Source organism: Rattus norvegicus, chromosome 12 (assembly GCF_036323735.1).
Source record: "Rattus norvegicus strain BN/NHsdMcwi chromosome 12, GRCr8, whole genome shotgun sequence".
Taxonomy (NCBI): domain Eukaryota; kingdom Metazoa; phylum Chordata; class Mammalia; order Rodentia; family Muridae; genus Rattus; species Rattus norvegicus.
Window position 1 is genome coordinate 26,674,066 of NC_086030.1, and position 17,705 is coordinate 26,691,770.

At 49.1% G+C, this 17,705-nt stretch overlaps 1 protein-coding gene across 2 annotated transcripts; it reads right to left on the reverse strand.

Annotated features, from left to right (window-relative positions):
* Positions 1-6,140: 6,140 nt before the first annotated feature.
* Rhbdd2 (rhomboid domain containing 2) lies at positions 6,141-16,861 on the reverse strand. 2 transcript variants are annotated; one of them, XM_006249182.5, is made up of 4 exons: positions 16,619-16,861; positions 12,881-13,281; positions 10,223-10,373; positions 6,141-7,300 (listed from the first exon to the last, which is right to left on the reverse strand). In XM_006249182.5, exons 2-4 carry the CDS (start codon positions 13,041-13,043, stop codon positions 6,952-6,954), a joined length of 663 nt encoding a protein of 220 aa, XP_006249244.1. In that variant the 5' UTR covers positions 13,044-13,281; positions 16,619-16,861; the 3' UTR covers positions 6,141-6,951. The 2 variants fall into 2 exon arrangements, with proteins under 2 accessions (XP_006249244.1, NP_001178756.1); NM_001191827.1 differs by having other exon boundaries at positions 6,904-7,300; positions 12,881-13,288; positions 16,619-16,830.
* Between the last annotated feature and the right edge of the window lie 844 nt (positions 16,862-17,705).

Genomic DNA, 17,705 nt, shown 5'->3' on the forward strand with positions numbered 1-17,705 from the left:
CTGAGCCATCTCTCCAGCCCCCTTCTTTGACTACCTTAACTTACACTTGCTGCCCTATACTGCTTACACTTTTTCAATAATCTACATTGAGTTCCTTCCTTATATTTTTATTTTATCTATGTATGTATGTGGTTATTTAGATTAAAGGTGTGTACCATCCCATCTGGCTTGTTCATCAGTTTGTTTTCTTAGACAGGGTTCTCTGCATAGCACTGCCTGTCCTGGAACTCTCTGTAGACCAGGCTAGCCTTGAACTCAGAGATCCACCTACTTCTGCCTCCCAAGTGCTAGGAATAAGGACATGTGCCACCTTAGCCTAGAATGGCTTATTTAAAAAAAAAACTTTTCATTTTTAAATTATGTAGGACTTCAGGACTTCCTGCATGCTAGGCTAGCACTCTACTAAACTGAGCCACATCTCTAGCCCTCTCTGTGCATTTTGTAAGGTCAAAATTGGTCACACATGTGCCAGGGTTTGTTGTGCATGCCTTTAATCCCAGCACTTGAGAGACAGAGACAGGTAGATCTATGAGTTTGAGGCCAGCCTGATCTACAGAGTGAGTTCCAGGACAGCCAGGGCTACACAGAGAAACCCCATCTTGAAAAATAGAAAACACACAAAAGGGGCATTTCCTAGCCCACTCCCGGGTTTCACCTTTTCCTTTCCTACCTTCCCTCCTTCCTGTCTGCCTGATTTGTATGTCTGTCTTTTTTGAGATAAAATCTTACTGTGTGGCTCTGGCAGGCCTGGATCTCACTATGTAGACCAGGCTGGCCTTCAATTTATAGAGATCTGCCTGCCTTTGCCTCCCTAGTGCTGGGATTAAGGGCATACAACACAATGGCTGATTTCTATCTTAATCAGATTGTATTCTCAGCCAAGGTTCCTCTGGAACTAGTCTATAATCTCAACTCTGGAAAAGGACATTTATGGGTGACTGTCCTTTGAGAAGCCTATACTCACCTGATCCAGAGTACCTTATACTTTCCTCAGCATCTATTCTTCCTATTAACCCAGTGCTTAAGATCTATATAGGAAGGGCGGTGTCTGCAGCTCAGTGGGTAGCCTTTACCTAGTATGCACAAAGCCTTAGCTTCCATTCCCAACCCTCTATCAACTGGGCATAGTGGCATAAGCCAGTGATACCAGGACTCAAAAGGTAGAAGCAGGAGGATCAGAAGTTCAGTCATTCTCAGTGAGTTCAAGATCAGCCTGGGATACAAGAGACCCTGCCTTTAAAAAAAGAAAGAAGAGGGGTTGGGGATTTAGCTCAGTGGTAGAGCGCTTGCCTAGCAAGCTCAAGGCCCTGGGTTCGGTCCCCAGCTCCGAAAAAAAGAAAAGAAAAAAAAAAAAGAAAGAAGAAAGAAAGGAAGGAAGGAAGGAAGAGGGAGGGAGGGAAAGAAAAGAAAAAAAAGGAAAAGAGATTAAAAATGCCAGGGCCAGGCATGGTGGTCAATGCCTTTAATTCTAGCAGTTGAGAGGCAGAGGCAGGCAGATCTCTAAGAGTTTGAGTACAGCCTGGTCTACATAGTGAGCAGTAGGCTTACCAAAGCTAACTAGTGAGAACCGTCTCCATAAACAAAGAAACAAACAAAGTTGTCTATTCCTTTCTCAGAGTGCTCCTACTCTGGGGAATGCTTTTTAAATTTTCTGTAATAAATCTATGTTTGCTCTGTTTAATAAAAGGGCTTTGGGAGCCGGGCAGTGATGGGGCATGTCTATTCCCAGCACCCAGGAAGCAAAGGCAGGGAGATCTCTGAGTTGGCCTGAAGGCCAGCATAGTCTACAGAGCAAGTTCCAGGACAGCTAGGGCTACCTAGAGAGACAACCTGTCTCAAAAAATGGGGAGTGGGGGTAGGGAGAAGGAAAGGCTTTGGGGCTACAGAGATAAGTCAGCAATTGAGTGTTGTTGGTGCAGACATCCAGAGTTCCTGAGCACTGGTCAATCACAGTTGCCTATAGCTGCAATTTCAGGAAATTCAACATCCCCACCTCCCCCTCCGGCTTCTCTGGACACTCAAATGCATTTTCACATACCTACAGCCCACATACATATGTTTTATTTTAAAATCTTTTGTTGGGTGTGGTAATGCATTTCATCAGTCCTAGCACTGAAGAAGCAGAGACAGGTGAATCTCTGAGTTTGAGGCCAGCCTGGTGTACATATCGAGGTCCAGGCTAGGCTGGTCGGCCTCATGGGATCCTGTCCCCATAATGACAGCTCTTTTTATTATCTCCAACTCCTCTCCAGACAGGCTCAATCAATTCTTTTTTTGTGGTCTAGGATGAGGGCTTTTTTTTTTTTTCTTTTTTTTTCTTTCTTTCTTTCTTTCTTTTTTTTTTTTTGTAATTGGAAATCTCTCATGATTCTGAGGATACTCTGAGGCTGCTCTTCTTTGGGTAGGCTGACAATCCTGCCCATCTGAGTGTGCAGGAGGTACCCTAAGACAGGAAGGAGGCCTGGCCTCCAAACGAGAAAACCCCAACCTTTAGCTCTGTCTCCATCCTGTGTGACCAGTCAGAGTGTTCTAGATTTCCTCTCCTGCTTGCCTACTCTCATTGCCTGAGCCTGGAGCTGGTCCACTTCCCTTCCATCCCCTTCTTGCCTCTCTGTCTCCATGTTTGTATTTCCAGCTCAGGTTCCTGGCTTGGCTCCTGCTTCCCTTTGCCCAGCCCTTATCTGGTTTTCTCCCCTGGAGATCTGCTTCCCTCTAGCTGAACCTTTTCCCACAAGCAGCTCCAGAGCAGTGTGCCCCTGGGAAGAAAGACTGACTGCAGGGAACGATTCTGCCTCTCTGCAGCCCCCAGCTGGTAAACCGGGCAAACTGACGTCTACAAGCCCTTCTGGCTGCTTGGTTCTGCCTTGACTGGGGATGAGACGTAAGGTGACAAGACAGAAGTTTGAGGGTAGATGATAGCATTCCCTTAGGCTGAAGAAACAGAGGTCAAAGTTTTTCCTTTCCTGGAACGGTTAGAAGGCTATGTATCCTCAAGTCCCTGGTCCTCGAAATCCTCCTGCCTCATCCTCCCTATTGTTGAGATTAAAGAGTCCAGCACTGTACCAGGGAAAGTGAATACTTTTTCCTCTGTCAGTGCTGGGATGACAGTGAGCTTTCCAGACACATCCTTGAGAAGGTTTGTGTATGTTAGACCCGGGAGTGGCATGACTAGGAGGTGGGGCCCTGTTGGAGTGGGTGTGGCCTTGTTGGAGTGGGCATGGCACTGTAGGCGTGGACTTTAAGACCCTCACCCTAGCTGCTTGGAAGCCAGTATTCTGCTAGCAGCCTTCAGATGGAGATGTAGAACTCTCAGCTCCTTCTGCACCATGCCTGCCTGGACCCTGCTGTGTTCTCACCTGCTGTGTTGATGATGATGATGGACTGAACCTCTGAACTTGTAAGCCAGCCCCAATTAAATGTCCTTTCTAAGACTTGCCTTGGTCATGGTGTCTGTTCCAGAAGTAAACCTCTTAAAACAATCCTTCTTTACCACTGAGCTACATTCACAGCCCTGTTGTGGTTTGCCCTGAAGTTACTGTATTTTGATGCTAATTCCACTACCCCTAGGACAGCTGCCTAGTCAAGGACTCAGAACTCAGGTGACTTCACCAGAACCACCTCTCCAATGAATTTGTAAAGTACTGGTGAGGGGCAGGTACAGGATAGAAGGAGGCCTGTCATTGGAGGAGAAGGAAGGATGGGTGGGAGAGAAGTTTGAAGGAAGAGGAAGAGACAGAGGGAGAGAAGAGAAGAGAGATGGAGAGAGGGGAGAAGCCATGGCAGGTGATGTTAAAATTCTGCTCTGTGTATTTCCAGGTTGTTATTAATGTTCTCAAGGGATGGATGGTACTGGGCTTTGTATGTTTAAGTGGGCAATTATATCTTACCAATTGGATCTAAGATTATAGTGTTGTGTGTTCTTTTATTGAGGGTTTGAGTGTAGGAAAGTGTGCAGCTGGGATGTGTTTCCGCTAAGATATCTAGCAGATATCTGGGGCACCACGGCGCCGACCTAGCAGGGAAAAAGACACACCGTTACTCCTTTCTATTTTATATATTTTTACAACAACACAGTCCCACGGCAATTCCTTTGTAGCTGTGGTATGTGGGTGTGTGTGTGCACTTGTGGGTGCGCTCACCAGTGAGAACACTTGAGGTCAGAGGCTGATGTGAGGATGTCTCCAATTGATCTTCACAAACAGGGCTGCTCACTGAACCTGGAGCTTACAGTTCTCAATAGGCTGGCCAACCAGCTAGTTCTAGGATTCCAACGCCTGGCACCGGGATAGAGGCACAAGGCCATGTCTGATTTTTGATGGAGGTGCGGGCAATCCAAAGACAGGTCCTCACACTTGAGCAGCAAGCACCTTACCCACTGAGCATCTCCCCAGCCCTCAGCAACTTTGTTTATCCCTGTGCTCACTATTCTGAGCAGCCAGGGCAGGGCCATCTACACTCTGTCTGACAAACATTGAGCTGTGTACCTGTACACACTTCATAGCATGTCTCTGACCCCAGCCTGGGAGCAGGGACAGACTTAGCCATGCCTTGCAGACATGGGGCACCTAATTTGGCAAATAAGGGAGGGTTGGGACCCCCAAGACCCTAGGGGTCTTATGGAACACATGTGGCCGGAGGTTATCTCCAAGAGACAAACCCATAGTTCAAGACACCGCAAACTCCTCCCCCCCAAGGCAGATCCTTTTCTGGGCCTAGAGGAGGGAAAGATTCCATCCATCAAGATTTTGACTCAGACCCCCAGGGAAGTAGATTTGTGGTGAAACCGGGCAAAGGCTGCTTGCGAAAGTCAGGAAAGCAGGACCCTGTGGGCAGGCTCTAAGAAACACAGATGGTTCAGCTTTGGTCTAACTTCAGGTTGCCTGTGCACTGATTGGTTCCAGATCATGTAAAGGCCCCAGGAATGGAGATCGAGGGGCAGTTGATCAGTGTGGGGCAGTAGGAAGTTGGGAGCCCAGCTCTGCCCTTGTGTTACCAATTCCTCTGCACCCCGGAGCCCATCAGTAAAGCCAGCAGCTAGGGCATAGAGGAGGACCTGACAATTCTCAGTCCAGCCGCCAGGGGACTTGGTGTTCACAGCTCTGGCCAGTGAACCACCCTTGCAGGAAGGCCAGAGAAACCAGGACACACAAGCCTGTCTATACTGAAAGCAGGTACCCATCACACCTACCTCCAGGCCCCCACACCGGAGTGGAGGGGCCATGCCTAAGAGCATGCCTCTGGGTGTACTCAGAAGTGCCACTACAGCTAAAATGCTAGCCATGGCTGGAATCCAAAGCCCCAGGTTCCATCAGATTCCAGCTGTCCTTACTGAGGCCTAGATGCACCTGGACGCCTGGTCCCTTGGCTGTGAACTCAAGTCTCCTAACCCACACCCAATAGTTCCATCCTTAGTCATGTCATACCTTAGTCATGCTTGCCAGTGGGTTTCAAAGGCCACTTAGGTGTGCTCTCTGGAAGAGTGGGCTTGGGGAATACTTAGGGCCCCTCAGAGGCAGCCCAGAGCAGGCCATATAGCTCCTGGCTGTGAAGGCCATGCACCATATCTAAAACACCTTGTGATACCGTGGCTTTGCCCTTAAGTACTAGAGATGAAACCCAGGGTCATTTGTTGGCTAGACAGGCAGTCTATCACTAAGTCACACCCCCAGCCTGGGACTGGTCACGTCGTAGGTCAGCTGACTTTAGAGATCTCCCTCAAGTGCTGGGATTAAAGGCAGGTACCTGGCTTTCTTTTACTTTTAGAGGCAGGGTCTCACTATGTAGCCTTGGATGTCCCGGAACTCAATACATAGACCAGGTTGACTTCAAACTCAGATCCACTGTCTGGGCCTCCTACACGCTGAGATTTAAGGCACGTGCCACCATGCTCAGCTTATTCTTACTAAGAAGAAAATTCTTTTATGAGACAGTCTCTCACCAAATTGCCATTCTCATCCCTGGGTTGGTCAACTCTCTACTTCACCGTTTCCACCCACTTCCTAGTCAGGTCCTCACTGCAGGCTGCTGAGCAGACAGCAGACTATATGTTATTCTGGCTCCTCGAAGCTTTTTGTCACCACACCCACTACTGTTGTAACCACTGCCCGCCCTGAACTGAACTCAAGTAAGCCACACACCACTGGCAGGTTGGAGGCTGGTTTTTATACAGAGGTAACTCACAGGGTGGATCACCAGCCTGCTGCTGCAGGGCACCAGTCTGGCAGAAGTCCCGTCAGGGATGGCTGTGGGAAGACGATGTTACATAGACTGCCCGGTACACAGTCACACCAGACACAAGCAAGGACCCACGGGCACTGAGCAGGATGGGATGGGTAGGACGGCAAGTCTCTGGCAGCCGATGACAACCGCGCCTTCTCAGGACACTGGATTAGGAACCAAGAAACCAAGCAGTATCGTTGGATCCTTCGAGAATATCTAATTCTCACATTTGCCGAGGGGCTAGCCTCAAACCCACCGTGTAGCTGAGATTCCAGGCATGTCTCACCATGCCGAGCTTTACCGTTTGCCTCTGAAAACCGGGCCAGTAACCTTTACTTTCTAGAGCTGCCTGGAGGGGAAATGCCACAGAGAGCAACACTTACCAAAGTACTCAACAGAGCTGGCACACAGAGGTATCTAATTAGTAACTCTTTTTTGTTTTTGTGGAGCTGAGGACTCAGGCCTTAAGTATGCTAAGTAAGCACTCTACCACAGAGCCCCAGTCAGTCCCAGCCAGTGTTACTAATTCTGAGACAGGGTCTTGTTATACATAGCCTAGGCTGGCCTTGTACTTGGAGCCCACACGGGCCTTGACCTTTTGACCTATTGGCCTCAACCCCCTACCCAGCTGGGATGACAGGCCGGCACGCCCTGGCTTCAATAAATAATTCTTAACTTCTCAGATAGGACTTTTCTCTGTCCAACATGGTGGAAGCCCCCTCTGCAGATTGGTTAGGGCATGGCTACCTTAGAAGACTCCTTGGAGCCTGTAGCCCCTGGAGTGCCCAGGACCCCGGAATACACAGAGCCAGGACAGCTGATGGGGGAGGGAGGCTGCAGCCCCTGGGAGGTCCCTGCAGATGCTGGGTACACGCTAGAGGCATTGGGGTTAGGACCAAAGTGGTTCTGCACATAACAGAGGCCAGAAGCAGGCTGGTACGGAGGTAGGCTGGGCAAGTGTCCGGGAGGCCAGGAGGCCAGTTTCTGACCACTGGCATGCTGCATCTGGGTGACAGGGTGACTTGGAGTCAGATGAGTGTGGCAACCCTGTGTGGGGTAGGAGCCAGGTGGAGGGTTCAGCCTGGAAAAGAATAAGAGAGAAGACAGTGACTCTGCTAGGGACAAGGTACACAGTGCCATTTCCTGAGATAGCATGAGTGGGATCATAGCCAGCACTAGGTTTCAAGGGAGAAGAAATACTGACTTTGGTGGTTGGGGAACAGGGTTTCATGTCGTTTAGGCTTCCTTGAATTCTCAGTGTAGAGAAAGATGACTGTGAACTATGGCTCCTACCTGTATCCTCAGAACATTTAGATTACAGGCATGGTGGGGCATTGCAGGAGAGAGCCACTACGCCTACAGTGCAGTGCTCGGGGTGACATCTAGGAATTTGTGCATACTGGGCACGAGTGCGCACGTCAGAGCAACCTCTAAGAATGGAGTCCTGTGAGGGTTCTCAGCGCTTCTGAGAAAACAAGGTCAGAGTCTTGTGACCTCAGTTTCTTCAAAACAGAACTGCTCTTGGCATGTGTTTCCATGTTCCTCCTGGAAGTGCCTTTACTTCAGCAGTTGTCAGTCTCATGCCTGTGTGTAACATGTTTTCACCACGTGAGGTCTGTCCTTGTGTTGAACACCTTACTCGTGTGACACGTCTTAACCCTCAGGGTATAAACTGATGCTCTGAATAAAGTCGACTGTGGCATGAGACTAGTCATTCTCATTTTCAAGTGCTACTCCCCAGGTTCACATCACCAACTAGAGAGGTAAACACCCACCCACACCCACAAACAAACAAACAAAATTGAAAATACAAAAAATTTACTTTCCCCTTGGGGCTGGAGAATGGTTCAGTGGTGAAGCATTTGCTTAGTATATGCCAAGCCCTAATTTCTACCCCAGCCCACTAGCCCAACTCCTGCTTCTGGGAGCACTTTTCTCCTTTTTTTCTGGAACTCTCTATGTAGACCAGGCTAGCCTGGAACTAACAGAGATCTGTCTCCCTAAAAGATGTGTATTACAATGATATCCACCGGCCTTCTTAAAATTATTTCCCATTTGTAGTGTGTGGTGTGTGTGTGTGTGTGTGTGTGTGTGTGTGTGTGTGTGTGTGTGTGTGTGGTCAGAGAACTTCCAGGGAAGTCCCTCAGGCTCTCACACTTGGAAGCAGATGTCTTTATCCACTAAGCCATCTTGCGGGCACCTTTTCAATTTTTAATTTTTAACTGTCTCTAATTTTTATTATACAACAAACCACTCAAACTCTAAGCCAAGCCAATCTTCTAAACAAGATCGATTTAGACAGAACAACCCACAAGGCAGCTTCCTAAAATAAACACACATGTTCTGTTATAATGCTCTCCGGTGACTGTTCGGACACCTGAAACATCATGTTCTGTTCTGATTCCTGCAGCCAATCTTGGCAGTCACCGACCATCAGCCACGTGAGGAACAGAAGGAACACTAGGCGCTATCCAGCCCACGTGTCCAGGGTCAGACCTGGGACCAGGTGACCAAGCTTCCCAGTGAGCAAGTGTAACTCAGAGTAGAACTTTCCTCTGGGTCCCAGGGCAGCTCCATTCACCAGGAGAGTGTAAGCTGGGGCTTGTGACCCTACCCCATTACTGTTCAACAAAGCTTGCTGCAGACATTGGGAATGGAGGGAAACAGCCCACAGCTAGGAGAGGGTGTAAAAGACAGAGCCCGCTCATTTCTCAGCAAGGGTCTTCTCTGGGAGGCAGCACAGAAGGGAAGTGCTGTAACTGTGGAGTCTCTGAGGGGGCACAGGCTGGCATAACACAAGCAGCAGAGGCAGTATGGGAAAGGGGACTTGTAGGCTGGAGACCCACGTTATCTGGGAACATGTCCTCCCTGGCCTCTTCTATAAAGGTGTGAAGTCCCATAAGTTCTGGTGGCTCGCCTATTAGTTTTTAAGGGCAAACAAGTCCAGACAGGAAAAAGCCAGCCTCACCTGCTTTTATACGGAAGCCAAGAAACTCTCCTTTCAAGTCTTCTGCCCTGTCACCTACTGAGCAGACTGTTTAAACATGGCTAACTGCCACAGCCCAGTGCTACCCCACAGTGTTTGCTGACTAAGCAGTGTTAAGACTATTACCTATCCACAAATCACTCAAAATTACATACAAGTGTCTTTGGCCATATAGGCTCATCCTCTCCCCCACCCCTCCCCCATAGGGCAGCAGCCATGTTCAGAAGATATTTGTGCAGATTTCCTTTCCTTACTTGAAGTGCTGGAACCCAGGTGTTCCTGTGAATTAGGCAGGGGCTCTGCCACTGAGCCACACCCCCAGCCCCTCACTGGGGGATTCTAGGCAGGGGCTCTACCACTGAGCCACACCCCCAGCCCCTCACTGGGGGATTCTAGGCAGGGGCTCTGCCACTGAGCCACACCCCCAGCCCCTCACTGGGGGATTCTAGGCAGGGGCTCTGCCACTGAGCCACACCCCCAGCCCCTCACTGAGGATTCTAGGCAGGGGCTCTGCCACAGAGCCACACCCCCAGCCCCTCACTGGGGATTCTAGGCAGGGGCTCTGCCACTGAGCCACACCCCCAGCCCCTCACTGGGGGATTCTAGGCAGGGGCTCTGCCACTTAGCCACGCCCCAGCCCCTCACTGGGGGAGTCTAGGCAGGGGCTCTACCACTGAGCCATGCCCCAGTCCCTCACTGGGGGATTCTATGCTGAACTAGAAGTACAACCTTTAGTTGGACAAAGCTGAGAAACTGTGTTCCCTCCTGTATCCACAGTGAACCAGCCACACCCTCACTGACTCTGTAGTTGCTCTTGGACAATTGAGAGCCTTTGTGGGATTCTACCTACAGCTTGGTATCAGAAAGGTACAGATGGGAGTTCAAAACCAACCCTGACTATCTATTACATTGAGTTACCAAAGGCAAGGGTGCCTGACACGTGTCAAAGGCATTGGGTCCTGCCCCATCACTGAAACTGACCACGCAACCAAAAAGGGGAGGGAATCCATCACTCACCTACGGCTCTGGGCTGCTCTTCTTTCGGCAGAAGAACCTGAGATGTACTTGAACAAGGGAATCCTCCTCATAACACTGAAGGGAAACTTCTGATCAAGCTTCAGGGCTACTCGCTCAGAGAGGTCGAGGGAGTAGCAGTAGGTGAGGCCATCTGAGGTAGGTGTATTAAGTAAAACTGAAGGCAGCAGGAGGGAGGGAGGCCGCTGACACGGCCCCCCCAAGACCCAGCCCCTGGGAGGTACATGTGTCAGTCTCTGCAGAGTCCAACATTCCCATCCATGTAACCCACAGGGAACAATGCCATGTGTGGTGTGTGTTTGAATTCACATGTACCTGAACCTTGCAACCACAGCCACCAGTCACAAGACAGTCTTAATATAATGCAGAGACTGGTACAGTCCTAGAGTTTTGCTCCAGATCAAAGGTGCCCTGCCTTAGTGTAAATTTCACGTGGTCTTTTGTTGAGGGAGGAGGGAGCCTTTTCTGGCCTCAAACTCCTGAGTGCTGAGATTTGAGGGCTGCACCACCACCAAGTTTCATTGTGGCTTCTCCAGAAGCATCTTCTCAACGTGGTCATCATCTCTGCTTTGGCCGATCACTGCTTGCCGAGCTATAAAAGTACAACCGTCTCATATGCCCTTCAACAAATAGTAATTACACTTATTTTGTATGTATGTATATGCTCATGGGTATGAGTGTGACACAGTGTGTGTGTGTGTATGTTTGTGTGAGTGAGGAGGCTTGGAGAATAACTGTGCAATTGGAATTAATTCTTCCACCAAGAAGGCCCCAGGGAGTGCACTCTACAGGTAGTCAGGCCTAGCAGCAGTCACTTTTACCCACTGGGCCACCTCACTAGCCATGCTGCACCAAACATTAAGCATCTGTCTTATGCTTGCACCAAAGGGTAAGCACAGGTCGAATAGACTATTTCTTGTCCAAAACAGTTGGAGTGAAATAGCTCAGGTCTTATGGGTTATTCGAATGCTTGCATACACACGGCAAATTCCACAGGTTTTACCTGTGCCTCAGCAGCCTGAGATGACGTCACACAGACTCCGGGTGCATCCACTTACTCCCATTTGTACAGTCAGCTCAGGAGCAGTGTTCTGTGTCATCTTAACACATGAGGTGTTTCAGACTTTGAAGCATTCTGGATCTCGGAATTCCTCATTAGGGAGGCTCAGTCCCTAATAAATGCCAGAGAAGGCAGTGCTGGCCATGTAGCTAAGTGGGTGATGACCAGGCTGATGTACTAGAGGGCCTAGGTTGGATCCCCAGTCCTGCCTAAACAGATGGTTAAGGTAATGGGCTGTAATCCCAGCTACTCCTCTGCCTCAGGCAGCTCCAGGCCCAACTAGGCTACCTTACACCTTACCTCAGAACTACAAGAGGCAAGCCGGGTGTGGTACATATACCTGCCACTTTAATCCAGGACGCAGGAGGAGGTGGGCAGATTGATATGAGCTTCAGGACATTGTGGACTACAGAGTGAGTTTCAGGTCATCCAAGGTTACATAGCAAGACCCCCATCTCAAGAAGAAGTTACCTTTTGAGGATAGGGGATCTAAAGATGGCTCCACACTTAAAAGTGCAAATTGCCAATCTAGACAATCCAAGTTCAGTCCCCATCACCCACACGGCAGCTCACCACCACCTGTAACTCCAAATCCAGGGAAACCTGTCACCCTTTCCTGTCCTCCTCAACTATCAGCATGCAGGTGCACATAACCATAGACTTACTCATCAATAAAAACAAGTCTTAAAAAAAAGGAAAGCACACACCAAAAAGTTGTAATTGGGGTGTGGCAGCAGGTGTGGCGGTGAGCCAGCAATCCTGCACTCAGGAGACTGAGGTGGGTCTTGAGCTTGAGGCCTTCTAGCAAGGCCCAGTTACAGACTTTCCCTCTGAGCTAAAGAAAAGCAAGGGCTGAGATGTAGCTCAGTGGTAGAGTGCCTGTGAATCACACACCCTGCCCGAGCTTCATGCTCTTCACCCTGCAAAGACAGAAGAGAATATCAACAAGCCCAGTCTGTTTCTTAACTCTTCCACTAACATTAAGACAACGGGCATCTCAGATCCGTCCAACACTGTGTGTGTGGAGGCCAGCGGCCCACCTTGGTGTTCATCCTCAGAAGTATTAAGGTCTCTCACTTCATTTGAAACCCATCTAGGCTAGGCTGGTGGGCCCGTGAGCACTAGGGACACCTGTCTCTACCTCCACAGTGCAGGGATTATGGTTTAAGGTCCAGGGCTATGGCTGTGTCCTCAAGTTCTCACAAGTGCCTTACTGAGGAAGCCATTCTCCTAGCCCTCTTCCAGTGAGACCTTACACTATGGCTAGTTGAATAGATTACACCTCAGTTTACAAGAAAAAAAAAAAACAAAACAAAACAAAAAACAGTCACACTGGTGCAATTAAGCCTAAACTGCTAACTAGCTGAGCTGAGGTGGCCTGGGCAGGCAGCCATATTTGTATCTTCCAGATGAGTTCTGGTCCAGAGAGCTGCCCAAGGCTCTCAGGTTTTCCAAGCTGGAGCCCAAGCCCAGGCTGCCTGTGTAGGAGCCTAAGGTTGTGTACCTGACACCCCACAGCGTCCATGTGGGTTTGCCCTTTGGTGCAGCTTCCCTCTGCAGCTCCCTCCCAGGAAGGATACATGATAGGCCTATCAAAAGGCCAGAGACGTTACTGAGGAAGGAGGTCTGAGGGATAAGCCAGGAGGCACACAGCAGCAGCCACGGTACAAGGACAGAAGGCACCACCACACCGAACACCAGGGCCCGCCTCATCCGAGAGCGGACTGAGGTGACTCCCAGCATGGCGAAAGCTACTGGGGTGAAGCCTCTGGCATCCTCCACCTCCCCTAGCTTAGACAGCGACGACACAGACTCGAATGACAGGTAGATGATGGCGGAGAAGACGGTAAAGATCAAGGTGAAGAAGCAGTGGCGAACGGTGCCCACGCTCCTCTCGAAGTTGCCAGCAAAGCGCCAGATGATGATGGCACCACAGAGCAGGGAGATAGGGTTCTCATAGACGAAGATGTAGGTCACCAGCCTGTAAACTAAAGATGGCTCCGGTTAGTGGTCCAAGGCAGTGCTGCTCCCACCAGGGGAAGCCAGGCCCCAAGCCAGCAGGGGAAGGCAGCATTGATGCTGGGCTGTAGCTCAGTGGGTCAGGAGCTTGGTAGGATGCACAAAACCCTGGCTTCCATTACTAGCACTGCAGACAACTCGCACAGGAAGTGGTGGTGCACACTTATGCCAGTGCTTAGGAGCTAGACAGACAGGTCACAAGTTCAAGGTCATTCTCAGCTATACTGTGGATTTGGACTACCTGGAATCCTGTCTCAACAATAAAAAAAAAAAAAAACCACAACAGGAAAGTGTCCATGATTCAAGGCATAAGTATATAATATAGTTTCTGTTCCTTCCTGGCCCTGAAGCCCTGGCTATCAAAACCAGTTCCCATGACTCAAAGCATGAACATATGATGTCTCCATTCTTTCCCAGCCCTGGAGCAGAGGTTATGGAGACCAACTTCTATGTGTGAAAAAGGTAACTTGAAAACTGGAGTTATTTCTGAACACGTCCAGTGCTGTATAACAACACTCTTTCAGGTTTTCTTTTAAAGATGTGTTTTGATTGTTGTGTTTTGTTGTTGTGTGTCTATGTATACTACTTGTATGCAGGTACCTGTGGAGGCCAGAAGAGGGTGTGGGATCTCCTGGAGCTGGAGTTACGGGCAATGTGACCATGTGGAGTGCTGAGAACCAAACTTGGGTCCTCTGCAAGAGCAGCCAGCTCTGTTAACCGCTGAGCCATCTCTCCAGCCCTCCTCCTTTTAGATTTTAATAGTGACCTACCTCACTAGGCAGTGTGAGGGCTAATTAATTGTGACAGCTTCAGGGTCTACTGAGTGGGTCTCACTTAACACTCTGAGGGCCAGTCAACTCAGCTGGGATTCTGGCTTCTCCATCCATAGAGGCCGTTCAGGAGGAGGAAAAAGGAAGGAGGAATTTTAACGACCATAAAATTATCATTACTAATAGACATAGATTAAGTAAGTCTTCTTAGAGAGTGTTTTTCCAGCTTTACAGGTGCAGCCAAGATTTATAGGCCATAAAATAGCTAGGAAAGCCCTTCTCTCTCTGTAGTGAGACAAGGTCTCACTCCGCAGCCCTGTCCGGGGTTTGCATTGCTGTACAGACCAGGTTGGTTCCGGCTTCCTGAGGGCTGGGATCATTTGGCCTTCCTTTGGGATGCAAGGTTTAAATGTGGAGCCCAGACCAGCTGCGAACTCACGATCTTTCTGCCTCAGCCTTTTGAGTGCTGAGACTACAAGTGTCTGCCATATTTGGTTTCCACACTCCCTTCAAATACAAGTTATTGCTAACGTACATAGCTTTTAAAAATTATGTTTATTTATTTGTGGGTATATGAGAGTACATGATCAGAGGAAAACCTTCGGAAGTTCTACCACGAAAGTTCCAGAGATCAAACCCCAGTTCTCACACTTGGCAGCCAGGTTCTCGCTGAGCCACCTTCCAGGGCTCTAATTTCCTTTTTTGTTTGTTTTTTGAGACAGGGTCTTATTCTATAGCCCTGCTTGGCCTGGAACTCCCTATGGAGACCAGGCTGGCCTTAAACTCATAGAGATCTGCCTGCCCAGTGCTGTGATTAAAGGTAAATATCACCACACCTGACCCTCTCGTGTACTTATTTATTTCTGAGGGCTGGAACCCTAACATGCCAGAGGGAGATGGATGAAGTGATGGTGTCATCCTTAGGGCCGTAAGACTTAGAGTGGTGTGTGTGTGTGTGTGTGTGTGTGTGTGTGTGTGTGAATGCGCGCCCGCGCGCGCGCACGCATGTGTGTGCGTGTTGGCGTTATCATAACCAGGCTGCCTGAGTTAAGTCCAAGGTCCATGGCCTCACAGCTTTATTTCCTAATTATAAAATAACGTGGTCAAACTTGAGGCCTTCAAAGGTCCCTTATGTAACCGTATCTCTACCTGTTCATGGACACCATGCTCAGACAAATAAGGTTAAGTAAGCACGGTGATGCATGTCTGTGTTCTAGTAGTCAGAAGGGTGAGGCAGGAGGATCACAGGCTTGGAGCCACCCTGGACTGCATAATGAGTTCTGGGGTAAATAAATGGCAAGTCCCTTGTTTCAAAGTGAAACACACACACACACAAAACCAGACAGAGGTTGTGTGCCTATCTACACTGGCATTTAGCTCACCATAAGAACTGCTTCATGCATTACAACAGGAGAGAAGTTCCAGCTTTAAGCAGGAAACCATAAAAACCCTTGTGAGATTAGCTCCAGAAGTTTATTTGCTGGATACATCCCAAATTGAAATTTCATGGTAACTAGGAAAAGATTCTACATGCAACTCTGTAAGATTTAGGGAGCTGATGGGATGGCTCAACAGGTAGAAGTGCTTGCTACCAATCCCAAAGACCTGAGTTTGATTCCCAGGCCCCATATGGGGAAGAAGAGAAAGACTACTGCCAGGCTGTCCTCTGACCTCCACATGTGTACACACAGGCATATAAATAAATGCATACGTATCCATCTGTCTAAAGGTATGGAGATTATACTCAAAGCCTTAGTTCTAAATCACCATACTAGAAACAAAATGCGGGGTTCCTATCTCAATATTATGATGTATTTAGCTTTGCGATTCTCTGTATTCAACCACAGCTTCTGGTAAACAGGCCATTTAATATGGCCTGTCATGAAATCGCAGTGAGGATTACCTGAAATGAATGCGCAGGCCTCTGTTAACGTTAGAAAAGCAACAGGGATTTCCCAGGAAAGAATTAGGAAGAAACAAAGACTAGGAATCCTGTCTTTTACAAAAGGATGATTACAGACTTCATTGGTCTGAGAAATTTCTCTCCCCTGAGAAAACAAACACTTTACCAGGGGCTTCTTCTGTGGGCTGGAATTTAGAGTCAGGATTAAGTTAAAGACGCAGCAGAGAATTCGGGAGTCAAGAGGAAAAGCCATTCATTGGGGTGACAAGAGACGAGGTTCAATTGTCACGATGAAGGTGAGAGAGGTTTGATTTGTTCCTGTGCGGCTCGGGCCTTCAGCAGATGGGGTTTGTGTTTATAAAACGTGTTTATAAAGCTTAGGAAGTGTATTCACCCTCGAGACTAAAGAATGAATGGACCTGGGGTAACACGGAAGGGGGCGATTCTGGGTAGGGAAAGAGTTGGCGGAAATGATACGCGCTTTGGACAAGACATGCGGGAGCTCCAAGTGGGGAGAATGATGGTGGGCACGGATGGTGGGGTTGGCTGGCAGTGAGGCTGGAGAGCTGAGACCCGGGAGTCTGCGGGCTGAGGAAGCGCGCCATCCCCGCCCCGCCTCTGCTCACCTTGCCAGTTGCGCAGGGCCTCGGAGCGCAGAGACAGCCCCGAGGGCGCCAGAGGCGGCTGCAACAGGAACAGGCGTGGGCCCGACACCAGCAGCGAGAGCAGGGCGGTGAAGAATGTGGCGGAGGGCACCTCGGGACACGAGCACCAGAAGCGACTCGCGGGCCCCGAGGCCGCCATGGCCGCGAGACCTTCCCGCGTGCCGCCTCGGCACTCCCCACCTTCCTCGGCAATTTCCGCCTCCTTGCGGCGGTCTCCCATGGCAACAACGGAAGACTGGCCTCTCCTCAAACCCCGCCCTCTTGGGGGAATGCCCAATCCTGTGGAGTCATCCACCCTTACTCGCCTAAAGGAGGCCGGGAGTTGTAGTTCCAGCTCACCCACGGGGGCTGCGCAGGCTGCCTCCTCAGGAGTATTCTTGCCCAGACTTCAGCTTCTTTCTTCATCTTTAATTAAAACAAACAAACAAACAAACAAAACACCCCCATAACCATTTAATTACATCTATTTATTTGTTTGCGTGTGGAGAGAGGCATGCAACGCGTGTGGAGGGTGGATGACAACTTAAGGGAGTTTGTTCTCTTCTTCCACCAGTGGGTCCAGGGTATTGGATTTGGGTAATCAGGCTTGGCAGCAAGTGCCTTTGCCCACTGAGCCATTTCTCTAGCCCTTTTTAACTTTTTCGCTTTTATTTTTTAGATTTTATTGGCTTTTGCCTCAGTAAGAGAGTGTTGTAGGTGTGCACAAAAGCACCTTTACTCTCAGCCTTCTCGAAGGCTCCCTTTAAAGTTTTTTTCAGTATACATTTGTAATAATAATTCATTTGTAATAATAACAATGGCTTCATTATGACATTTTCTTACATGTGTATGATGTATTTTGATCATATTTGATCACAGCTCCATTACTCTCTCTTGCCTTCCTACCTTAATTTCTCTTCTGCTTCCATGTTTCTTTTTTTTTTTTCGGAGCTGGGGATCGAACCCAGGGCCTTGCGCTTCCTGGCAAGCGCTCTACCACTGAGCTAAATCCCCAACCCCCCATGTTTCTTACTTTTTTTTTTTTTCTTTTCTTTTTTTCAGAGCTGGG